The sequence below is a fragment of the Eschrichtius robustus genome, chromosome 6 (assembly GCF_028021215.1).
Source record: "Eschrichtius robustus isolate mEscRob2 chromosome 6, mEscRob2.pri, whole genome shotgun sequence".
NCBI classification, from domain to species: domain Eukaryota; kingdom Metazoa; phylum Chordata; class Mammalia; order Artiodactyla; family Eschrichtiidae; genus Eschrichtius; species Eschrichtius robustus.
Genome location: NC_090829.1, coordinates 77,922,110 through 77,948,250, shown reverse-complemented (window position 1 = coordinate 77,948,250; position 26,141 = coordinate 77,922,110). Strand labels below are relative to the sequence as shown.

The following is a 26,141-nucleotide window of genomic DNA, read 5'->3' as shown; positions in this document are numbered from 1 at the left end:
ATCTGCTTAATTTTCTGTAAACCTAAAACTGCTCTAAAGATAGCAGTCTATTCACACACACACACACACACACACACACACACACACACACATATATGCTTCTTGCCTCTGTCTTAGAATCTACAATTTCTCTAGAAGCTTCAAGGTTTTGTTTGTTTGTTTGTTTGTTTGTTTTAAATAGTTCCTTAAAACTGTGGTGGTAGGGTGTGAAAGCAGCATGGGGTACATTATGAATGGGGAAAAGGTTAGAGTGGTCTTTTTCATTAGTAGATCATTTATAATTTGGGCACTCTCTGGATGCTTGTTGTATCTTTGAAGATGTGTCTTTCTGATGGTTGATACAGAATTCTTTCTTTTTCACTGTCGTCCTAGACTAAATTCACCCCAACGGCACTGCTTTCTCACTTGACCCAGGGAACTGTAAATTGGTCCATATGGGATTTTTAGCTATCTGGGAACTAGGGGCACCTGGTTATGTTGTTCTCTTAGCATTGTTTTAAATCTTTGTTCTGCCATAACCCACATACACTCATCAACTCATCAACAGTTGAGGTTCCTAAAACAGTGATGCTTTAAGAGAGCAGTGAGGAAACGAGAGTGCAAAGTTGGGGGAATGTAGTCCACAGGTACTTTGTCACTCATAGGTAGTTTTAAGGTATTTTCCAGCAAATTCTGATCCTCTCACCTAAATGAGAAATACTGCTTTTGGAAATTCACTGGACCAAAAGTAGAGATCCCATTGTTCCAGTTATCGGGGATTTTACATCTGCATAGAGAGAATGTTCTGGTAAGTGACTGGTGCTTGGAGATATGTTTCTTTGTCTTGTTATGAGAATAATGAGGAAGTACTATGTAGTGTTGGATTCCATGTCCTAAAAGATGGAATGGACCATAGGCAAACAAATGGAGATGAACGTCAGAATGCAGAGGGCACTGTGATAAACTTAGACCTCTTAGCAGGATAGGATTAAGGGTGCAAACTAGATTAATTTCAGCGAGTACATCCTTTATAGCTTGAATTAACCTGAAAGAAGATATACACAAAATTAGGGACCTGAGTTCTCTCCCTTTTAATTTTCCCACATTAGCACCTATTTTATCATTGTTCATGACTTGTACTGGTTAAAAGGTCCTTTTTATTCTCACTAAAGCCATTGAACTTAAGACATACTCTTAGCCTTCTCTCTGGTTCATCATTGTACTTTGTGTTAGGAATAATCTCTAGAGTCGCTATAGATAATTTTTGGTCAGTGAAGTAGATCTTTTTGAGGTAGTCTGCTGTGTAGACTTGAATGCAAAATCCAGGACGTGGGGCTTAAACTTTTATCTGTTCTGAAGTTACCTGTATTGGTGTTAACTCAGATAGATCATGGTGGTGATAGAGGAGGTGGAAAGACAGTACCTAAATTAAGTGGCCTCAGCATTTCTTTAATACTTGATTTAAGAGCAAAGGATTTATTTGGGGATCATATTTTTAGATCTAGCTGAAAATGTGTAGTGTATTTCCTGAGTGTGAGCATTATATCGATATTAATTTAAAGTTTGCTTTCTTAAGGCTGTGAATTCTAAATACTCTTCTCAAATGCTAAAAACGATTGCCACGTTTATCTTCTAGTATGTAGCTTGGTGCCTGAGGCACATTTAAATTTCAGAACCCACATGAACCAACATTCCTGTATAATGTTGTTTGAAGATTCAGCACAAGTTTGTTTCTTCTAGATAAATAACTGCCTCTTAGGGTGATAAGGAGGGATTTATTAAAATGTGTAGTGCTGAAGTTTTTCTTTGGTATCTGAGTTCAGACTGAGGAGGTTTAGGATGAATACAGTTTTTTTTTATTATGTTGGTAAATTTGATTTGGTGTTCACAGTAATGTGTAAATTCGATTATTTTCACTCATTTCCATACTTTGTTCTGAGTTTAGAGATGTTAATAAGTTTATTGGGAATTGACACCTCACAAATGTATAAGCTTTTATCACATTGGGTTTATTTTTCCTGTGTTCCTTTAAGGATCAGGCTTGAAGCAATGATCTTATTTAAGCTGATGCCAACCTAGAAGTAATTCGCAGGTGGTACATTAGGAGAAAATTTGAGTATTCTGATACAGCAGTAGACAGGCTGACCTGTAAGTCAGAATACCTGGGTCCCATCTGCCAGTTAACTAACTTTGTGACCTTAGATTGGTTATTTTATCTTCTTGGATCTCATTTTTCTTTTCTGCAAGAGGAAAGTTTTAGACTACATAGGCTCAAGGACCACTTCAGTACTAAGGTTCTAAGACTCTCTGATTCTAAAATTGTTTGTAATGGATACTACAACTAAAAGTAATCAACTTGCTTTTATTCCTTGAGTTCTTTATTTCCAGTAGATTTGTTACTACCTTTTAAAGAAATTACATACCTATTAAAGCTCACTGGAAGTTTGGATTTATTTAGTAGCGTAATATCTATGCTAAGATGCATTGCTTGCTTTCTTCTAAAAAAATAAATGTATTTTTCCTGAGTTCTATGCTCATTGTTAAAGAATTGGGGGAAAATGTATAAAGAAGAAAAGAAAAATCCCAAATTTTCTTATTTTATTAATATATACCGTATATATACATATCATATCCATTATGTAACTTTGTGTCCTTTTTTTCACCTAAGATTAAAAAGTGAATTTTTCCCAATTATTACAAACATTTAAATAGTATCATTCTAATACATTGTATGGCTATTATATGAAACTTCTGCTTACCTCTTTATCCTCACCTTAAAAAAAATTCTTTCCCTTTATTTGTTATTTTTCAAGCAATATTGGTAATCTAGCATCCTCTGAAGGTGAATGTGATTTAAAAATTTGAACTCCTTACCTCAGCCCTTCCTTCCCCGCCCCACCTTTATCCCTTCTCGTGTCCACCCTGCGCCCACCCAACTCCCACTTCTGTCCATTCTCTAAACTTCTGCCCCATGTTTCCCCAACCTCTAGCTATTCATCTGTTTTTCATCTGCTTCCTCTCCACTGGCTCTGTTCTCTCAGCTCATAAATATGTTATAGCCTGCTGATCTTTAAAAAACGAACAAAAAACCCTAAAAAAACCTCTTGATGTATGTTCCCTTCTAATATTTTGAAAGCATAGGCTATGCCTGTTGCCCCCGTTCCCTTACCTCTGTTCTCTTAGTTTACTGTGATCTCTTTCCACCCTCATAATTCTTTCAAACATCGACCATTAAGTTCACCAGTGTCCTTCTGGTTGCCAAATATTGCAGCCACTCTTGAGGCCTTGTTTGATGTGTCCTCTCTGTCTCATCTCACACACTGTTCAGTTCTTCCTTTTGAAAATAACTCATTGTTTAAATTCAAAAATAATGTTTATTTTAGAAAGTTTAGAAGCAAATGAAACAGATCACTATTAATAGTTTGATGTGTTACATTTTTCTTCTTGACATTATCTCATTCCTTCAGTTCTGTGAAACAATTTTCTCCTGTTGTATTTTTTTCCTGTCTCTTCTTGTTCCTCAGTTTATTTGGTAAACTTTCTTCCTCCACCTGTCCTTTAATTTACTTATTTAGTTATTTATTTTTGGCTGTTTTTGGGTCTTTGTTTCTGTGCGAGGGCTTTCTCTAGTTGCGGTGAGCGGGGGCCACTCTTCATCGTGGTGTGCGGGCCTCTCACTATCGCGGCCTCTCTTGTTGCGGAGCACAGGCTCCAGACGCGCCGGCTCAGTAGTTGTGGCTCACGGGCCCAGTTGCTCCACGGCATGTGGGATCTTCCCAGACCAGGGCTCGAACCCATGTCCCCTGCATTGGCAGGCAGATTCTCAACCACTGTGCCACCAGGGAAGTCCCCACCTGTCCTTTAAATAGTAGCGTTTGTGTCATGTCCTGGGCTTTATATTCTTCTAACTCTATACCTTCTCCTTGGATATTTTCATAACTTAGAGTTAATACATGTATATCCACAAATATCCACAGTCACGCATACACACAGTAAAATGTGTACATGGTAAATTTCAAAGCCTTTAATTTTCACAGTAAGTAATTCTCTTCCCATTTCTCCTCCCCAGAGTCAACCACTGGTGTATCCTTCTAGAGCGATTATGTGCATATGCTAATACATATGTATTTATATATTTACTTATATAATTATTCTTTTAAAATTATTCCTTTATAAATGGCGGTATACTGTTCATAGTGATTTGCATCTTTTTCCACCTGACAATGTGTAGATCATTTCATAGCAGTATGTAGAGATTCTTTTTAGTGACTGCATAGCATTTTTATTTTCATTTGTATGCCTGTTTTCCCCCACCACACAACAGTTTATTCTGAAAGAATTCAAACTTACAGAAAGGTTTAAAAAAAAATACAATTAACATCTACCTGTATACATACCTACCTTTCTTCCTTTATCTCTTTCTTTTCTTTTTTTTTCTGTATCACTGGAAAGTAAAATTGTAGGTATTATGACATTTTATTCCAAAATTATTCAGTATGTCTGTCTTAAGGACTAGGACATTTCTCCTGCATAATCACAATACCATTCTTACACCAAAGACATTGAAGATCAGTGGAGTATTAGCTAATATAAAATCTATATTCAAATTTCACAATTCAAAACTGACCCCGAATATCCTTTATATATACTTTTTTCTCTCTCCAGTCTATCAGCCAATCAAGAATTAAGCTTTGCATTCGGTTGTCATAGTCCTTTATTTCATTTAACTACTATTTAAATATATGACAACTAAACTAGAGCTCTAGGTTAAACTGTTCCCTGAAGCTGACTTAAATGTCTACTAAACATAATTATTTGGATATGTCACTAGCAACTCCAAAATACCTTGTCCAAAATGAACTCAGTTTTTTCTGCTCTCAGACCTACTTTTCCTCCTATATCCCCAACTTGGTGAATGGTATCATTTAAATGTTTCCTGAATAGGAGACCTTGGAGTCATCCTAGCCTCTTCCTTCTTGAAACTGCACAAGCTACTCCCTTTGCCTGGAATTCTCTTCCTACCTTGTCTACTAGTCCGTCCTTCAAGATGCAAATTAAGCTTTATTTTCTGTGCCAAACCTTCCCTGATCCTTTTTTTCTCCAGGTAGAATTAAATGTGTCTCCAGTAGGCTCCCTTAGTACGCTGTACACACTCCTATCCCATCACTTACCACTTCAGGTGGGAATTGTTGTTCTTTGTATCTGCCTTCCTGGTTAGAGTTGAGCTTCTTGAGTTGGTGTTGACTTGTTTTCTGTCCTTGGTCTAGTGACACAGTACTTGGCCCATAAGTGTTTAATGAATGACTATTTATTGAATGGAAGAATATGTTTATAGATATTCTCTTTAGCAAGGGGAAATAAAGATTTTTCAAAGCTGAACTCAATTTGTCATGCATTTGTTGGATTCCTACTATGTGCACAGTTTCATGCAAGTAGTTAAGATTTAGTTTCTGCCCTGAAGGAAGGTTAGGATCTCATTGAGAAGACAAGGCCAGTACATTAGAGATTTAAACAATATTGAAAAGTAATCCTAATTATCTGATGAATGATGCAGACAGTAACCTCTGGGAAAGAGAAGTTAGAGAATCTTTTTGAATACTTACTGTGTGTCAGTTACTGTTATATTTTTGCCAGTGTTATTTCATTGAATCTCTACAACTTTTATTTTCAAAAAAGGGAATTGAAGTTAAATAAATAGTCCATGATCGTACAGCTAATAAGTAAAGATTTGAACCGAGATCTGGTTGAGTCCAGAAACATGCTTTTAAGTGTTCCAAAGGCAATTAAGAGAGTTGTAAAGTGATAGTGTAAATTTAGGGAAAATACAGTATTCAATTGTAAGATAGTAATTAAATTATTATATAGTCCCACAATTAAAGGTTATATAATTATTACAAATTAAGTAGTTGAGAAATATTTAGTATTTTGAGAACATGTTTATGATATAGTGTGAAGTACTAGAAAGCAGTATGTAAAACTATGATTCCATTTTTTTAATGTACATATATTTTTGTACAGAAAGGATTGGAAGGAAGTACCTAAATGGTTAACAGTAATTCTCCCAAAGTTGTAATATTATGGACTATACGAGTTTCTTATTTGTAACATTCTGTTTCAGATTCTCTCCAATGAACATGAACTTTTATAATCAAAAAAGATCATTTAATGGACTGAAGAAAAAACAATCAAGCAGAACTTATTTAACAGTCTTAGAATCATTAAAGTAGAAGGGTTTTGTGTTGACCTTCCCTGCCTCTGGGATTGAACTGGCCTAACCATCCCAGACAGATTAATGGTTTCTATTTTAAGATCCTCACTAGGATAAGCCCCTCTCCCTCTGCCTTACAGGCACTTCTGTTGTCCAATAGCAAATGGAAAAGCAATTTTCTCTTTATATTATTTCCTGAAGACATGGTCGTGAGAGACACTCCCATGTCTTCTGGAAATTTTTATTGTATAAAGAGGTTTTTTTCTAAAATAAGGGCCAAATTTAATGTTTCTACCTAGAAGAAAGAAATTTGATGCTCCTGCCTGGGCTTTATGTTTTACTTCATAAAAACATTGAAAGAAATGATACATATAGATATTTAAGAGGAATCAAAAAGGAATAGAAAAAAAGGGTTTGTTACATGTCTCTATTAGTTTTCTTTTAAAAGAAATATTCTATGAATAATCTATCTCTGTTTTTCCTCTGGGTGGTTTTTTTTCTAGCATAGCATGTATGACTGAATTTCCTCATTGAGATTTAGCACACTCTAGTGGACAGTAGCTTTTCAGTTTGGGTTGTCTTTTTTTTTTTTTTTTTTTTTAAATCATGCCAAAGACTTTATTGGACAGTTCCGTAATGTGCTTACTAGATGGTAAAGTTTGTCAATATTTATTTGAGTCAAATAGTAATCCTAGCAAGCAGGCTTAACTTTATAGGCCACTGGGGTGTTGTACTTTTTTTTTTAATTAATTAATTTATTTATTTTTGGCTGCATTGGGTCTCCATTGCTGCATGCAGGCTTTCTCTAGCTGTGGCGAGCAGGGGCTACTCTTCATTGCGGTGCATGGGCTTCTCATTGCAGTGGCTTCTCTTGTTGCGGAGCACGGGCTGTAGGCACATGGGCTCAATGGTTGTGGCTCACAGGCTCTAGAGTGCAGGCTCAGTAGTTGTGGCACATGGGCTTAGTTGCTCCGCAGCATGTGGGATCTTCCTGGACCAGGGATCAAACCCATGTCCCCTGCACTGGCAGGTGGATTCTTAAACCACTGCGCCACCAGGGAAGTCCCTGGGGTGTTGTACATTTTTATTTGGTTTCTTTAGTAGCGAGAAGAGACCCTTTTTACATTACATGGAAATTTGTTTCCATTGGCTTTCATCTTCTCTTGGATAAGATATAACTGATGGGGAGGCCCAGACATGGAGGAAGACTGGTAGCCTTCCTCTACCTCACACTCCCCGGTTCTTATAATGTATTTTATGTTTCTATTTTAGGACTCTTGAGAATTTTTATATGCCACTTTTGAAAATTTTGACCATTTGTGCGTAAATGTTTTCATATCCTGTCCCAATGGATTGTTTTTGGAAATGGGCTTGCACCAGAAAAAAAAGTAATTTTTATTTTGTTTTTGCAGAGTGATGGTGAGGATTTTAATTACATTGTTGCATTTTTCCTTGGAACAGCAGCCTGCCTTTACCAGGTAGGTTCTCTCCGATTTTAAGAAACATTTTCCCATTATTGCTTGTTTCAGGTATCAATTCTAATAATTTCTTGTGCACTTTAAATAAATAAAACTAATGTCTGAGTTCTTTGCCCCTTTTTAAAATTTGAGCCTCTGTTAGCCTTTGTGACCCTTTTGAACGGACATAGATCCCAGTGAACTCAGTGTTAGCCCTCTCCTGTGCTGGGGCTTCATTGGCGGCAGGTCCTCAGCCTATGGCAGTAAAGACTATACTTCTAGATATTCTGGTGACTTACTGTTTAGCTTCCAGGCTCTGCTTTTACTCCAGGTTGAGGATTTTGTACTTTGGGGAAAGTCTTTGAAGAGGGAACAGCAAAAGCAGGCTTTTAGGATATTTAATTTAGCACTGATGAGTAGGATGGATTGTCAGAGCAGAGAGACTATAAGCAGGGAAATGAGTTGAGAGGCAGAAGGTAATGAAAGCCCAAACTAATGGTAATGGCACTAGGGATAGGAAAAGAAAGGACGCTGAGAAGGAAGACTCACTAGGACCCAAAGACAGAATAGATCTGAGACTTTAGGAGGGAGGAGGTTTTGTACCTGCGTGATAGGGAGATATGTACTCCCCATTTCCAAGAACAGAGGAAGCACAGATGTGTTAGGGAAGGGAGAGGTAACCATGCCAATTACCCAGATTCAAGAATGTCTTTGCTAAAACACGTTAGAACAAACAAGGCATTTTGACCTAACTTTTGTAAGTGACACATTTCTCTGTCTTGCATAGAAAAACGTTAGAAAGATTCAGGACTGCAAATAAAAGGCTACCTAAAACTCGGTAGAAGTCTTTAGGGAAATAAATATACATATATATATATATATATAAAATACATATACACTTTTTTTTGACCGCGCTGTGCGGCATGCGGGACCTTACTTTCCCGACCAGGGATCAAACCCGTGGCCCCTGCATTGGGAGCGCAGAGTCTTAACCACTGGACCACCAGGGAAGTCCCGGGAAATATTTTAAATATATGCATTTGACTTTTATGTAAAGACATATTAGAAATTTTAGTTTCAGTGACCACATTTTTAAAAATATTTATTTATTTGGCTGCTCCAGGTCTTAGTTGCGGCGCACAGGATCTTTAAAGTGGCAGCATGCGGTCTCTTAGTTGCGGCATGAGGGATCTAGTTCCCTGACCAAGGATCGAACCTGGGCCCCCTGCATTGGGAGCGCAGAGTCTTAACCACTGGGCCGCCGGAGAAGTCCCAGCACCATTTTTTTTTCAGTCCCCTAATTTTTCTTAATCATTTATATTAGCTTCAGAAATTTTTCCTGTAAAATTTGGCAGATTGAATTTAATTAATGACATTTCATGCAGGAAATGTGAAAGCTTGTATTCGTTGATGTCACAAGTACTACAATTTTATGAAATATTCTTATGTAGATTTTCTACTTTAATCTCTACAGTCCTATCACACAGGGTATATATCCTCATTTTTGAAAAGGAGAAATCTGAGACAGTTTCAGTACTATCCTGAGGTCACGTAGCCATTAAGTGGTAGAGTCAGAACTCTGAGTCTTCTGATTTTCAGTGTCGTATTCATTCCACTATATCATGCTGTCTCTAAGCAAAATTCCTATATTTACATGATTTTTATAATGCTATAAAGTTATAATTTAATAACTTTTATATGCATGATTTCATATGATTCTAAAACAGTGTGAGGTAAATATTAACTTCAAAATAATTTCCTGAATGATTATTCTTATAAAATATACTTTCATCTGTTTTGCCTTAATGAAATATTAAATTAAATTAAATTTTAAATTCTAATAATTTAATTTTAAATTTTAAATTCTAGTAATAATGCAAAAATGTGTTGAGCTCTTGCGTTGTGCTAAGCCCTTTGCCTTCCTTGTACCATTAACTCCTCAAAGTGAGCCCCACACTGATCCTATTATTATCACCATTTTTCACTGAGGCCTAGACAGTTCTTACAGCCAGTCAGTGACTTGAACCCAGGCAACTCCGGAACCAGTGCCCTTGCCTATGATAGGCACACCTCTGTTACCTTTCTCAGAACAGCTAAAGGTAGTTTTCAGAGTTGCCTCATGGTGGAGCAGTGTCACCCAGGTGACCTTTTAACTTGAGAAAAATAAACAAATTCATGCTCTAAAAAAGAAAATCAAAAAACCAGTTTCCTTCATATTGACAGGCATGAAACTGCATGCTTTCCAAATATGCTGAGCAGAGTGATAATAACGTTGTTTTTCCCACAGTAAAAACTAAGTGACCACATTTTACCACGTAACATGCTCTATCTCCAACTGTCAGGATATTTTTTCATCTCCGTCAGTTCAGACCTCAAAGGCCACTACTACATGGTTTGTTGCCTCTTCCTCCAGGCCATGGGTGCTTATGGAATCACAGCGTTCAGCCAGATGGAGATAATCTTGATACGGAGCATTTAAAATAGGAAATCAGGGAATTCCCTGGTGGTCCAGTGGTTAGGACTCCACGCTTCCACTGCAGGGGGCATGGATTCGATCCCTGGTCGGGAAACTAACATCCTGCAAGCCACGTGGCATGACCCCAAAAAAAAAGATAAAATAGGAAATCAGAGGAAGTCTGAAGAAACTAGAGACTATTACTTTTCCTTCAGTGTCTTATTTTGAAAACCTTCAGACTTACAGAAAAGTTGAGAAACTGGTACACCTCGAATCACGAATTGTTAACATTTTGCAGCACTTTATCTCATTCTCTCTTTGTATGTTTATGCACATAGTGTGTATATTTGTTGTTTATAGTTTAAGTTGCAGATAAAATGAATGTATAAAGTTGTTTTTCTTATTAAACTTTTTATTTTGAGATAATTAGACTCATGTGGAGTCATAAGAGAGCGCCTGTATAATGTTTACGTGCTTCCCTTCAATGTTCCATCTTGCAAAGCTATAATACAGTATCACAACAGGATATGGATATTGATGCAGTTAAGATACATAACAGTCCTGTCACCACAAAGACTCCTCATGTTGCCTTTTATAGTTCCCTCCTGCCCTAACCTCTCCTTAATCTCTGGCAGCAACTAGTGTGTTCTCCATTAATATAATTTTCTCATTTTGAGTATGTTATATGAATGGAATCATATAGTATGTAACCTTTTATGACTGGCATTTTTTACTCAGCATAATTCGCTGGAGATTTATCCAAGTTGTTGGACGTGTCAATGGTTTGTTCCTTTTTATTGCTGAATTATATTCCATGGTGTGGCTGTACCACAGTTTGATCAGTCACTCATTTGAAGGACATCTGAGTTGTTTCTAGTTTTTGGCTGTTATAAATAAAGCTGTTATAAACCTTCATGTACAGGCTTTTGTGTGAACAAAAAAGTCTTCATTTCTCTGAGATAAATGCCCAGAAGTGCAGTTACTGGGTTATGTGGTAGTGCAGAGTAGTTGCATGCTTATTAAGAGACAAACTGTTTTCCAGAATAGTGTACCATTTTACATTCCCACCAGCATTGTGTGAGTGATCCAGTTTTTCTGTATCCTTATCGGCATTTGGTGTCGTCTCTATTTTTTATTAATATTTTAGCCATTCTGATAGGTATGTAATGATATCTCATTGTGGTTTTAATTTGCATTTTCCTAGTGGCTAATGATGTTGAAAATAACTTTATGTGCTTATTTGTCATCTGTGTATCATCTTGGGTGAAATGTCTGTTCACATCTTTTGCCTATTTTCTAATGAGATTGTTTTAAACTGTTGAGTTTGAGAGTTCTTTATATATTCCAGGTATTAGTCATTTGTCAGATACGTAGTTTGCAAATATCTTCTCCCAGTCTTAGCTTGTCTTTTCATCCTCTTAAAAGAGTCTTCTGCAGATCAAGCATTTAAAATTTTTATGCAGTTTAATTTTTCAATTTTTCCTTTTTTTTTTTTTCTGTACTGAATTGCTTTTGCATTAAAAAAAAAAATCAGTTGGGCATGTTTATGTGGGTCTTTTTCTGGGCTCTGTATCTGTTCCATCGATCTATGTGTCTGTCCCTCTGCCAGTACCATATAGTTTTGAATACTTCAGCTATTTAATAAGTCTTAAATTCAATTTTCTTAATAGTTATAGAGCTATTCAAATAATGTTTTGTAATGGGTGAATTATGGTGGTTTGTGTTTTATGAAGAAGTGGTCCATTTCACTTAGGTTATCAAATTTGTGTGTCGAATGGTTATAGTATTCCCTTACTATCCTTTTGATGTCTGTAGGCTATGTAGTGATATTTCCTGTTTCAGTCCTCATATTGATCATTTGTGTCTTCTCTTTTTCTTTATCTGTCTTACTTGCTAATTTCATTGATCTTTTCACAGAGCCTGCTCTTGTTTTATTGGCTTTTTCCTATTTTCTATTTGGTTGATTTCTGCACTTTATTATTTCTTTCCTCATGCTGGCTTTGGGTCTATTTGGCTCTTTTTCTAGGTTCTTGAGATGGGAGCTTAGATGATTTGATTTGAGAATTTTCTCTTTTGTAATGTATACATTTAGTGTTACAGATTTCCCTCTTAGCATTTCATTAGCTGTGTTCCATAAATTTTGAGCCGTTGTATTTTCATTTTCATTTAATTCAGTGTATTTAAAAAATTTTTCCCTGAGATTTCCTCTTTGGCCTATGGATTATTTAGAATTGTGTTGCTTAGTTTCCAAGTGTTTGGATATTTTCTGGTTTTCTTTCCATTATTGATTTCTAGTTTGATTCCATTGTAGTTTGAGAACATATTCCGTGTGATTTCAGTTATTTTACATTTGTTGAGGTTTGTTCTGTGGCCCAGAATATGGTCTGTCTTGGTATATGTTCCTTGGGCACTTGAACAGAATGTGTATTCTGCTGTTGTTGAGTGGGTGTTCTATAAATTTTGATTAGGTTCTGTCGGTTGATGGTATTGTTCAGTTTTTATGTCTCCTTGCTGATTTTCTGGCTAGTTCTATCAATTGCTGAGAGAGGAGTATTGAATTTTTCAACTATAATTGTGTATTTCTCATTTGAGTTCTGTCAGTTTTTGCAGTTCTGTTGTTTGGTTCATACACATTTAGGATTGCTGTATCTTCTTGGTTGATTGATCCATTTATCATTTTTTTAACATCTTTATTGCAGTATAATTGCTTTACAATGGTGTGTTAGTTTCTGTTTTATAGCAAAGTGAATCAGCTATACATATACATATATCCCCATATCTCCTCCCTCTTGCGTCTCCCTCCCTTCCTCCCTATCCCACCCCTGTAGGTGGTCACAAAGCACCGAGCTGATCTCCCTGTGCTATGCTGCTGCTTCCCACTAGCTATCTATTTTACATTTGGTAGTGTATATATGTCCATGCCACTCTCTCACTTCGTCCCAGCTCACCCTTACCCCACCCCGTGTCCTCAAGTCCATTCTCTATGTCTGTGTCTTTATTCCTGTCCTGCCTCTAGGTTCTTCAGAACCTTTTTTTTTTTTTTGATTCCATATTTATGTGTTAGCATACGGTATTTGTTTTTCTCTTTCTGACTTACTTCACTCTGTATGACAGTCTCTAGGTCCATCCACCTCACTACAAATAACTCAATTTCGTTTCTTTTTATGGCTGAGTGATATTCCATTGTATATATGTGCTACATCTTCTTTATCCATTCATCTCTTGATGGACATTTAGGTTGCTTCCATGTCCTGGCTATTGTAAATAGTGCTGCAATGAACATTGTGGTACATATATATCTTTTTGAATTATGGCTTTCTCAGGGTATATGCCCAGTAGTGGGATTGCTGGGTCGTAGGATAGTTCTCTTTTTAGTTTTTTAAGGAACCTCCATACTGTTCTCCATAGTGGCTGTATCAATTTACATTCCCACCAACAGTGCAAGAGGGTTCCCTTTTCTCCACACACTCTCTAGCATTTATTGTTTCTAGATTTTTTGATGATGCCCGTTCTGACTGGTGTGAGGTGATACCTCATTGTGGTTTTGATTTGCATTTCTCTAATGATTAATGATGTTGAGCATCTTTTCATGTATTTGTTGGCCATCTGTATGTCTTCTTTGGAGAAATGCTTATTTAGGTCTTCTGCCCATTTTTGTATTGGGTTGTTTGTTTTTTTTTGATATTGAGCTGCATGAGCTGCTTGTAAATTTTGCAGATTAATCCTTTGTCAGTTGCTTCATTTGCAAATATTATCTCCCATTCTGAGGGCTGTCTTTTCGTCTTGTTTATGGTTTCCTTTGCTGTGCAAAAGCTTTTAAGTTTCATTAGGTCCCATTTGTTTATTTTTGTTTTTATTTCCATTACTCTAGGAGGTGGGTCAAAAAGGATCTTGCTGTGATTTATGTCATAGAGTGTTCTGCTTATGTTTTCCTCTAAGAGTTTTATAGCGTCTGGCCTTACATTTAGGTCTTTAATCCATTTTGAGTTTATTTTTGTGTATGGTGTTAGGGAGTGTTCTAATTTCATTCTTTTACATGTAGCTGTCCAGTTTTCCCAGCACCACTTATTGAAGAGGCTGTCTTTTCTCCATTGTATATTCTTGCCTCCTTTATCAAAAATAAGGTGTCCATATGTGCGTGGGTTTATCTCTGTACTTTCTGTCCTGTTCCATTGATCTCTATTTCTGTTTTTGTGCCAGTACCATACTCTCTTGATTACTGTAGCTTTGTAGTATAGTCTGAAGTCCGGGAGCCTGATTCCTCCAGCTCTGTTTTTCTTTCTCAAGATTGCTTTGGCTATTCGGGGTCTTTTGTGTTTCCATACAAATTGTGAAATTTTTTGTTATAGTTCTGTGAAAAATGCCATTGGCAGTTTGATAGGAATAGCATTGAATCTGTAGATTGCTTTGGGTAGTATAGTCATTTTCACAATGTTGATTCTTCCAATCCAGGAACATGGTATATCTCTCCATCTGTTTGTATCATCTTTAATTCCTTTCATCAGTGTCTTATAGTTTTCTGCATACAAGTGTTTTGTCTCCTTAGGTAGGTTTATTCCTAGGTATTTTATTCTTTTTGTTGCAGTGGTAAATGGGAGTGTTTCCTTAATTTCTCTTTCAGATTTTTCATCATTAGTGTATAGGAATGCAAGAGATTTCTGTGCATTAATTTTGTATCCTACTTTACCAGATTCATTGATTAGCTCTAGTAGTTTTCTGGTAGCATCTTTAGGATTCTCTATGTATAGTATCATGTCATCTGCAGACAGTGACAGCTTTGCTTCTTCTTTTCTGACTTGGATTCCTTTTATTTCTTCTCTGATGTGGCTAAAACTTCTAAAACTATGTTGAATAATAGTGGTGAGAGTGGACAACCTTGTCTTGTTCCTGATCTTAGAGGAAATGGTTTCATTTTTTCACCATTGGGAACGATGTTGGCTGTGGGTTTGTCATATATGGCCTTTATTATGTTGAGATAAGTTTCCTCTATGCTTACTTTCTGGAGGGTTTTTATCATAAGCAGGTGCTGAATTTTGTCAAAAGCTTTTTCTGCATCTATTGAGATGATCATATGGTTTTTATCCTTCAATTTGTTAATATGGTGTATTACGTTGATTGATTTGCGTATATTGAAGAATCCTTGCATTCCTGGAATAAACCCCACTTGATCATGGTGTATGATTCTTTTAATGTACTGTTGGATTCTGTTTGCTAGTATTTTGTTGAGGATTTTTGCATCTGTGTTCATCAGTGATATTGCCCTGTAGTTTTCTTTCTTTGTGACATCTTTGTCTGGTTTTGGTATCAGGGTTATTGTGGCCTTGTAGAATGAGTTTGGGAGTGTTCCTCCCTCTGCTGTATTTTGGAAGAGTTTGAGAAGGACAGGTGTTAACTCTTCTCTAAATGTTTGATAGAATTCACCTGTGAAGCCATCTGGTCCTGGGCTTTTGTTTGTTTGAAGATTTTTAATCACAGTCTCAATTTCAGTGCTTGTGATTGGTCTGTATATATTTTCTATTTCTTCCTGGTTCGGTCTCGGAAGGTTGTGCTTTTCTAAGAATGTGTCTATTTCTTCCAGGTTGTCCATTTTATTGGCATATAGTTGCTTGTATAATCTCTCATGATCCTTTGTATTTCTGCAGTGTCAGTTGTTACTTCTCCTTTTTCATTTCTAACTCTATGGATTTGAGTCTTCTCCCTTTTTTTCTTGATGAGTCTGGCTAATGGTTTATCAATTAATGTTTATCTTCTCAAAGAACCAGCTTTTAGTTTTATTGATCTTTGCTATTGCTCACTTCATTTCTTTTTCATTTATTTCTGATCTAATTAATCGTTATGATTTCTTTCGTTCTGCTAACTTTGGGAGTTTTTTTGTTCTTCTTTCTCTGATTGCTTTAGGTGTAAGGTTAGGTTGTTTATTTGAGATGTTTCTTGTTTTTTGAGGTAGGATTGTATTGCTATAAACTTCCCTCTTAGAACTGCTTTTGCTGCAGCCCATAGGTTTTGGGTCGTTGTGTTTTCATTGTCATTTGTTTCTAAGTATTTTTGATTTCCTCTTTGACTTCTTCAGTGATCTCTTGGTTATTTAGTAGTGTATTGTTTAGCCTCCATACGTTTCTATTTTTTGCAGATTTTTTCCTGTAATTGGTATCTAGTCTCATAGCGTTGTGGTCGGAAAAGATACATGATACGATTTCAATTTTCTTAAATTTACCAAGGCTTGATTTGTGACCCAAGGTATGATCTATCCTGGAGAATGTTCCATGAGCACTTGAGAAGAAAGTGTATTCTGTTGTTTTTGGATGAAATGTCCTATAAATATCAGTTAAGTTCATCTTGTTTAATGTATCATTTAAAGCTTGTGTTTCCTTATTTATTTTCATTTTGGATGATCTGTCCATTGGTGAAAGTGGGGTGTTAAAGTCCCCTACTATGGTTGTGTTACTGTCGATTTCCCCTTTTATGGCTGTTAGCATTTGCCTTATGTATTGAGGTGCCCCTATGTTGGGTGCATAAATATTTACAATTGTTATATCTTCTTCTTGGATTGATCCCTTAACCATTATGTAGTATCCTTCTTTGTCTCTTGTAATAGTCTTTATTTTAAAGTCCATTTTGTCTGATATGAGTATTGCTACTCCAGCTTTCTTTTGATTTCCATTTGCATGGAATACTTTTTTCCATCCCCTCACTTTCTGTCTGTATGTGTCCCCAGGTCTCCAGTGGGTCTCTTCTAGACAGCACATGTTGTACAGGTTTTGTTTTTGTATCCATTCAACCAGTCTATGTCTTTTGGTGGGAGCATTTAATCCATTTACATTTAAGGTAGTTATCGATATGTATGTTCCTATTACCATTTTCTTCATTGTTTTGGGTTTGTATTGTAGGTCTTTTCCTTCTCTTGTGTTTCCTGCCTAGAGAAGTTCCTTTAACATTTGTTGTAAAGCTGGTTTGGTGGTGCTGAATTCTCTTAGCTTTTGCCTGTCTGTAAAGTTTTTAATTTCTCCGTTGAATCTGAATGAGATCCTTGCTGGATAGAGTAATCTTGGTTGTAGGCTTTTCCCTTTCATCACTGTAAATATGTCCTGCCACTCCCTTCTGGCTTGCAGAGTTTCTGCTGAAAGGTCAGCTCTTAACCTTATGGGGATTCCCTTATATGTTATTTGTTGTTTTTCCCTTGCTGCTTTGAATATTTTTTCTTTGTATTTAATTTTTGATAGTTTGATTAATATGTGTCTTGGCGTGTTTCTCCTTGGATTTATCCTGTATGGGACTCTCTGTGCTTCCTGGACTTGATTGACTATTTCCTTTCCCATATTAGGGAAGTTTTCAACTATAATCTCTTCAAATATTTTCTCAGTCCTTTGGTTTTCCTCTTCTTCTTCTGGGACCCCTATAATTCAAATATTGGTGCGTTTAATGTTGTCCCAGAGGTCTCTGAAACTGTCCTCAATTCTTTTCATTCTTTTTTCTTTATTCTGCTCTGTGGTAGTTATTTCCACTATTTTATCTTCCAGGTCACTTATCCATTCTTCTGCTTCAGTTATTCTGCTATTGATTCCTTCTAGAGAATTTTTAATTTCATTTATTGTGTTGTTCATCATTGTTTGTTTGCTCTTTAGTTCTTCTAGGTCCTTGTTAAATGTTTCTTGTATTTTCTCCATTCTACTTCCAAGATTTTGGATCATCTTTACTATCATTACTCTGAATTCTTTTTCAGATAGACTGCCTATTTCCTCTTCATTTGTTTGGTCTGGTGGGTTTTTGCCTTGCTCCTTCGTTTTCTGTGTGTTTCTCTGTCTTCTCATTTTGCTTAACTTACTGTGTTTGGGGTCTCCTTTTCACAGGCTGCAGGTACGTAGTTCCCGTTGTTTTTGGTGTCTGCCCCCAGTGGGTAAGGTTGGTTCAGTGGGTTGTGTAGGCTTCCTGGTGGAGGGGACTGGTGCCTGTCTTCTGGTGAATGAGGCTTGATCTTGTCTTTCTACTGGGCAGGACCACGTCTGGTGGTGTGTTTGGGGTGTCTGTGGCCTTATTATGATTTTAGGCAGCCTCTATGCTAATGGGTGGGGTTGTGTTCCTGTCTTGCTAGTTGTTTGGCATACGGTGTCCAGCACTGTAGCTTGCTGGTCGTTGAGTGGAGCTGGGTCTTATTGTTGAGATGGAGATCTCAGGGAGAGCTTTCACCGTTTGATATTATGTGGAGCCGGGAGGTATCTGGTGGACCAGGGTCCTGAACTCGGCTCTCCCACCTCAGAGACACAGGCCTGACACCTGGCCAGAGCACAAAGACCCTGTCAGCCACATGGCTCAGAAGAAAAGGGAGAAAAAAGAAAGAAAGGAAAAAATTAAATTAAATTAAGTTATTAAAATAAAAAAATTATTAAAAATTTAAAATAATGAAAAAAAAGAAAGAAGAGAGCAACCAAACCAAAAAACAAATCCACCAATGATAACAAGCACTAAAAACTATACTAAAATTAAAAAAAAGATGACAGACAGAACCCTAGGACAAATGGTAAAAGCAAAGCTATACAGATAGAATCACACAAAGAAGCATACACATACACACAAAAAGAGAAAAAGGAAAAAATTATATATATCTATATATAAATAAAAGGAAGAGAGCAACCAAATCAATAAACAAATCTACCAATGATCATAAATTCTAAATACTAAGCTAAGATAAACCTAAGACCAGAAACAAATTAGATGCAGAAAGCAAACCCCAGGTCTACAGTTGCTCCCAAAGTCCACTGCCTTAATTTTGCGATGATTCGTTTTCTATTCAGGTATTCCAGAGGTGCAGGGTGCATCAAGTTGATTGTTAAAATTTAATCCGCTGCTCCTGAGGCTGCTGGGAGAGATTTCCCTTTCTCTTCTTTGTTCTCACAGCTCCTGGGGTTCAGCTTTGGATTTGGCCCCACCTCTGCATGTAGGTCACCTGAGGGCGTCTGTTCTTTGCTCAGACAGGACGGGGTTAAAGGAGCAGCTGATTAGGGGGCTCTGGCTCACTCAGGCTGGGGAGAGGGAGGGGTACAGAATGCAGGGCGAGCCTGTGGCAGCAGAGGCCAGCACGACATTGCAACAGCCTGAGGTGCGCGATGTGTTCTCCCGGGGAAGTTGTCCCTGGATCACGGGACCCTGGCAGTGGTGGGCTGCACAGGCTCCCAGGAGGGGAGGTGTGGATAGTGACCTGTGCTTGCACACAGGCTTCTTGGTGGCTGCAGTAGCAGCCTTAGTGTCTCATGCCCATCTCTGGGGTCCGCGCTGATAGCCGCGTCTCGCGTCTGTCTCTGGAGCTCGTTTAGGCAGTGCTCTGAATCCCCTCTCCTCGTGCACCCCAAAACAATGGTCTCTTGACTCTTATGCAGTTCCAGACATTTTCCCAGACTCCCTCCTGGCTAGCTGTGGCACACTAGCCCCCTTCAGGCTGTGTTCACACAGCCAACCCCAGTCCTCTCCCTGGGATCTGACCTCTGAAGCCCGAGCCTCAGCTCCCAGCCCCCACCCACCCTGGCGGGTGAGCAGACAAGCCTCTCTGGCTGGTGAGTGCTGGTTGGCACCGATCCTCTGTGTGGGAATCTCTCTGCTTTGCCCTCTGCACCCCTATTGCTGCACTCTTCTCCATGGCTCCGAAGCTTCCCCCCCGCCCCCGCCCCCCCATCTCCGGGGGGTGAAGGGGCATGCTAGTGTGTGGAAACTTTTCCTCCTTCTTCCCTCCCAGAGGTGCAGGTCCTGTCCCTATTGTTTTGTCTCTGTTTTTTCTTTTTTCTTTTGCTGTACCCAGGTACGTGGGGAGTTTCTTGCCTTTTGGGAAGTCTGAGGTCTTCTGCCAGCGTTCAGTAGGTGTTCTGTAGGAGTTGTTCCACATGTGGATGTATTTTTGATGTATTTGTGGGGAGGGAAGGTGATCTCCCCATCTTACTCCTCTGCCATCTTGAAGGTCTCTCCGATCCATTTATCATTATATCCCTCTCTGTCCCTGGTTATTTTTACTGTCTTTGAAACATTTTTATTTATTTATTTATTTTAAGTTTTTATTTTTTGGCGGCGTTTTTATTTTTTGGAGTGAGGGACTCCTACCATCCAGTGGGAATCAAAGTTCTGGCTTCCCACTTGCCTTCTCTGAAGCCCTGGAGTGTTAGAACATCTCCTTAGAGCATTATAGGCTCCCCACATAGGCTTTGATGGGGTGGGTGTGGGTGGTCACAGTTTTTTTGTGGGTTTTTTTGGTTTGTTTTGGTTTAGTTTGTTTTGTTTTGGTTTTGGTGGTGTTCGGCTGGAGTAGAATAGTTATTATGTAAAACTTCTCTGTCTTGGAAAGGTGCCCCTCTCATGGTCTTTTGGCTAGAGAGAACAAGATTTTACTGAGTGTTTTGTTTGTTTGTTTGTTTGTTTTGTTGGTGTGCATCCATTGGTGTTTCTAGTTGCCAGCTTCTTCAGCTCCAAGTTTGGGATATATGAGGCAAAAAAAAAAAAAAAAAAAAAAAGGTAATTTACCACTGTGTCATTCCCTGGGTCTCAAGGTCCTTAGCCTATCTGCCTTCTTCTCTTCATCATCCAGAGTCATCTTATGCTTGATATATAATGTCCAGGGTTTTTAGTTGTACTTAGTGGGAAGAATAGAGGAAAGTGCATCAACTCCATCATCCCAGAAGCAGAAGTTCCTGCACAGTTGTTTTTAAAATAAGTTACAAACATCAAGATATTTCACCTCTAAAAACTTGAACATGTGTCTCTTGAGAACAAAGACATCGTTCTACATAGCCATGATACCTTTATCACACCCAAGAAATTTAACATTGATACAGTATTATCTAATAGAGGATTCATATTCAGATTATGTCGTCTCCAAAATGTTCTCTATAGCTTGTTTCCTCTGATTCCAGATTATGCAAACCTATTTCTTAAACCTATTTCCCTTTTAATAGGGAGTGTATTAAAGATACATTGAGTGTATAGCTGAGTGTATTAAAGATATTACACTGTCTTACCTGTAGTTGAAAAATCCCCTTTTCCACTCTCATATTTTACAGCTTTATAGTAGAAGCATCTGTTTCTTCTCCTGTAACCCTAATCATCTTTCATTTTTATATTTTCAACAGTGTTATTTATTTGTCTACTACACCGGCTGGCGGAATGTCAAATCTTTTTTGACTTTTGGCTTAATCTGTCTATGCAACATGTATCTCTATGAACTGCGCAACCTCTGGCAGCTTTTCTTTCACGTGACTGTGGGAGCATTTGTTACACTCCAGATCTGGCTGAGGCAAGCCCAGGGCAAGGCTCCTGATTACGATGTTTGACACCATCCTTCAGACATGTTGCCTTGGCTTCAGGGGAAAAAGGAGGGAGCATATCTTAACTACCACTGTGATGAAGAAACTGTTCACCACAAATGAGAAGCTCTGCTGTCTTTCTCTGCAGCTGTCCTTTTCGTTTTAAGTCAGCATGGCATGCCTATGAGCATGCCATACCTGCTACGCAAACTCCTCTCAGCAGAATGTTGGCCATGAGATTATCAATCAGAAGAAGATGAGGAGACCTCTCTGCAGGGCCATGGCAGTGGAAGAACAGTCAGATGCCATTGGAAGACTTGGCCAGCAGCCCTGAATCCTGGCTGGAGAGTTCAGTCAAAAATTACGTGTGGTACTTGCTCTGAGAACTAAGCAGGAGCTCTACAACCCGGGTTTGCCTTTGTGAGGCATTAGTGTAGACCAAATAAAATGATGCTGCAGTGAATTGGAAAGTTTATGTGTAAAACAAATTACTTGCTAAATATTAGATTTTGCACATTTATGGTACCAGTTTGTGAAGTCCAGATTGGTGTGGAATGGGTTCTTTTTCCTTTTATATTTTTGCTTGAATCTTAACTCTGGAAATCGCCCGATGTAGGAGAAGGCTCTGGTGAGCTCATCCCTGGAGCATTGCAAGTATTGAAAACACAGTGACACATGTTTCTTTCCTAGGCCATGTTTATACTTTCTTTTGAAATCACTTTTTAAAAATATTTGTTAGGCTATAGCCATTGTTTGCCAAACTTCAATCACTTGAGTATTAAATATGCTATTATTTACTTAATATTTATCTTTTAAATTTTAAAATATTTTAAAAAGAAACTAATCTCTATTCCAAGTAGAAAACCAGCATCAGTTTGCCATAAAAAAAGATAACTACAAAATAAAACAAAGATGTTATTAAATTCTAGCTGGATACTAATGCCTGCCAAGGCTCTGAATCCAAAAAGCCTGCTCTTTCTTTGTTGCAGTGAGAGAGACGTTACCCAGCACCAAAATGGGGCTCTCCCTGTGGAATTATCAGAAGTTTAAAAGAAAATTATAAAGGGAATGCCATTCTCACTGTGATTCAGCATTATTTAATTCTGTGTTGTGTATCACCTAAAATCATCTTGCATGCCACCAAGTGGCATGGGTCCTGCACTATGGAGACACTGAGCTGTTCTAAAAGAATCAGAAGGTGACTCTTCTCTCAGCACTTCTTATTATTCCTCTTATTACTTTATGGCTTTGAGGAGTTAAGCACCTACTATCTTAGAGAACTTACTTGCTTTTTGATAACTTTATAAAGATTGTTTAAGCAGCTTTGAATTAATAATAGAGGAAGCATAGTTTGTTTCCATTAGCAAAATCTACAGCTCATCTGGTTTCGAAGTCATCTTCATGAGTGATTTTCTTGAGAAAAGATTCCAATTAAGGAATTCATAACGTACTGAAATTTGATATCCAGAAAAACAGTGGACCCATTACATATAATTCATGTTCTGGGTATATTAATTTTGCAGAAGAAATCGTCCAGAGAGGTAAAGTCACTGAACTACACTGTTTCCAGAACCAGTATACATAGGTATGTCTACAATGAGAAATCTTGCTTAACTAGAACCTTTTTGCTACACTCTTCTTTCAGGAGAACGAGGCAAAAGAAGACAGTAAGCTTACGATTTCGGGGATTTATTTAATGCAAGAAACTCCAGTTTCCTCCAATTTTCTGCCTGTAACAAAATCACAGAAATTATGAATATTCTGAGAGATATCCCAAGGTACCATATGATCCTAAATCATCAAAATAAAATTGATTTATGTTTGGCGTTTTGTAGTTAACTGAGCCAGGAAAGTAAAGTGGTTCAATTTAGAAACTATATTTTTCTAAACTAATGGTTAAAGCAAGAAAAGTTTTCTTGTAAATAGTCAATTAACCAGGAGATTGGAGTATTCTGGTTCATTGTGATTTTGCTGTATATTGATATTTTATAGCTCTTTTACCAGTTTGGTTCTCCTTATTATTGAATTATAATATTTGGTATTTGGATGCATTGAGCAAGGACACTTGAAAACTCACCAGCTATCTTTAAAGGCTTAATTTGTTTTTTGTTTTTGTTTTGCTTTTTCACCAGGTATTTTGGATAAGGGGATGTTTACATTTTAATGTAAAAAATGAAAACAGGTATAAATAATGTTTTATGTATAGAAATGCTTTCTTTCATTATTTGGTGCCTGCATCTCTCAGTGTTTATACAACTTCTCTGCCTCTATCATGTTGTTGCCAAAGAAACTATGAATTTGGAAAGATAAATTTTTGCCATGAATGTAAAGAAGTTTTTAAGCTCTTGACAGAGAATCACTTAGGCTTCTAATGTGTATGATGGTAATACGTTGTGTTTATATTGCAATTTTACTTCTAAGAACAAGTCAGCCTTTACCTACCTAATCATAATGGGTTTTGTAGTGTCAGGGAATAGTATTTGCTCTCCTATTAGGAAGGAGAACACTATGGTAATCAGATGGTAATGACTTACCTAGGGTAAGAGCAAAACACACACAATTTCTAATCTTTTAGCCCAGGGTTTTTCCACTAGAGTGGAAAGTAATGACGATAACTAAGATTATATTCAGGGAAATATGTCCTTGATAAAATTGAGGTACTGGAGACTTCTTAAAGTAATGAGATTTAGCCTGCTACTGTCAAATCTAGGTGTATATTTTCTTAAGGTAATTCTGAAATACTGCTTTTGATTAAGGTAGGCTATAAGGGCAAAGATACTCCTTTTATATCCTAAAAGTAATTGCAGTAGTTGCTTGCTTTTTTTGGTCTGTATTTGAAGTGTATTTATACCTGGGCTCTTTCCCAAGAGAATTCGAAGCAGCATACCCAGAAAAGACATACCCGATAATGTTAACAAAATGTGAACTTTCAGGGGAAAAAAGCAAGACCAATGAAACTGGAAGGAAGGGTGAACACATTGCTGTTAGTATAAAATTTAATTCTTGAACTTCTTGGAAGTCAAGGCTAGAAGAAGGAAAACAAGTTTTGCCTTGATCTATATTCCGTAAGTCAAAGCATGTTTCTCAGAGGAGACGTCTTCCTGATGGATTCAGGTAAAAATATTTGCTCTTGGGGGTCCTGTGAAATGCTAAAATGAACAAAATCCTCAATTGTTTTACACACATTTCTGTATTACGATTGTGTCTTGGATCCTCAACTTTGTACCAGCTTTCAAAGGCTTTCATTTCAAGGTATTTTTGTGTGGTTAATAGAGGATTTTGTTCCCGTGAGAATTCTGCTCCTAAGCTAAAGACAAGTATCCGTGTTAAAGCTTGAAAATCCATTCAAGACAAATGCCTTGAGACATGGAAAACCTTTACCCAATTTTATAATTTTATAACTTATGTAAAATGAATCTGCTATCCCTGGGTTAGCACGTTTATTTGGTATTAAATATGGTCTTTTTCATAGTGGAATGCAGTCTGGAGAAACACATAGCTCCATTTCTGTTGGGCTATGTCTGGAATCTCATTAGATTCCTGATTTGTCAAGGCTCCACAGAGACCAGCTTTGTCAGGTGAGCCTTTAACCCCCATGTCACAAAAGGGCTTCCTTCTGGGGTTAGCTGCCTACCAAAAAGGCAGTCACTTGGCTTTTATTCCAAAAGGTTTACTGAGTAACCCAAGGACCCACTCCAGGCTGTTGGATTTCCAAGAGACACAGCAAAGTGTGTGTGTGTGTGTTTGTGTGTGTGTGTCTTCACTTTTCTTTTTGCTATTTTAACAGATTTTTTGTTCACTTTAAAAGTTAGAGCTGTAATAGAGTTATGTGGTAAAAGAACAAATAAATTATTTCAAAATCAGCCACCACTCAGGCCAAATTGAACACTTAGCTTTACCACACATTATGGGTCACTCTTCAGGGCTGCATTCTTTGTCTATGGTCAATTTGTATTTTTCTGCTTTATTATCTCTAAGGAAATGGAGTCTTTCTACCTAAAAATGCTGTGGTAAAATCAAACCTGATTTTTGGTTTAAATTGGCTTTAGGAATACCCAAGCCTAAAGTTAATGGAAGAAACCCCTCCAACTCCAAGGGTTATGAATGAGTTGTGTATAGAAGCCATGTCAGCTGAGGATTTTACTCTTCTAGTCTTACTGATTAGGATGAGGTGTCTGCTCATCTTCATCAGTGTTCTAAGACTGCTGTTGAATGCTGGCATATCGCAGCCTTCTGTTTGAGCATTGAGCTTTTCAAAGAGAAGTGGTATCTGTGGCTGCCACTCTTGTAATATCTCTTCCTTGGGTGGCCAACCTTTCTAGGTTTCTTTATTCAGCAGATGAAATCACAGTGTTGCAGCATTGCATGGTTGGAAGCCACATGGCTTGTATCCTCCTTGCTTGTTTACAGTGAGTGGCATTGACACGCGTGCACATGTTTTCTCCTGTATTGGTGGTGCTGGTGTGTAATGAATAGTCTAAGCACAGTGGAGGCCGTAGGAAACTCAAGGAGAGAACAGGCTTCATTCTCAGAGTTCCTGAAATCAGTACCGTAGCCTTATGAATTCTTTCTGATGTTTTCTTGGCAACAAACGGCGTTTTCAGCCCAAACCCACCCACGGTTCACATTTGCCCTTTTCTCCTACATCCCACAGTACAGCAGTGCAGCATCACCGGCAGAAGCACGTTCAGGCTCCATCTAACAGTAGGAAAATAGGGCTCGTATGTTTTGTTTCCTATCTGGTCCCAGCAGCCCCTTCCCAG

The 26,141-nt window shown here is 37.7% G+C and overlaps 1 protein-coding gene across 2 annotated transcripts in view; it reads left to right on the top strand.

Annotated features, from left to right (window-relative positions):
• SEC22A (SEC22 homolog A, vesicle trafficking protein) overlaps window positions 1-21,841 on the top strand; it is a 65,883-nt gene extending 44,042 nt beyond the window's left edge. Inside the window, exons 6-7 of one of the 2 annotated variants that reach the window (XM_068545496.1) lie at window positions 7,600-7,665; window positions 21,205-21,841. In XM_068545496.1, coding sequence (XP_068401597.1) covers window positions 7,600-7,665; window positions 21,205-21,405 — 267 coding nt within the window. In that variant the 3' untranslated portion in view covers window positions 21,406-21,841. The remainder of the gene's footprint in view (window positions 1-7,599; window positions 7,666-21,204) is intronic. The other variant, XM_068545497.1, reaches the window with a different exon arrangement.
• The last annotated feature ends 4,300 nt before the right edge of the window (window positions 21,842-26,141 follow it).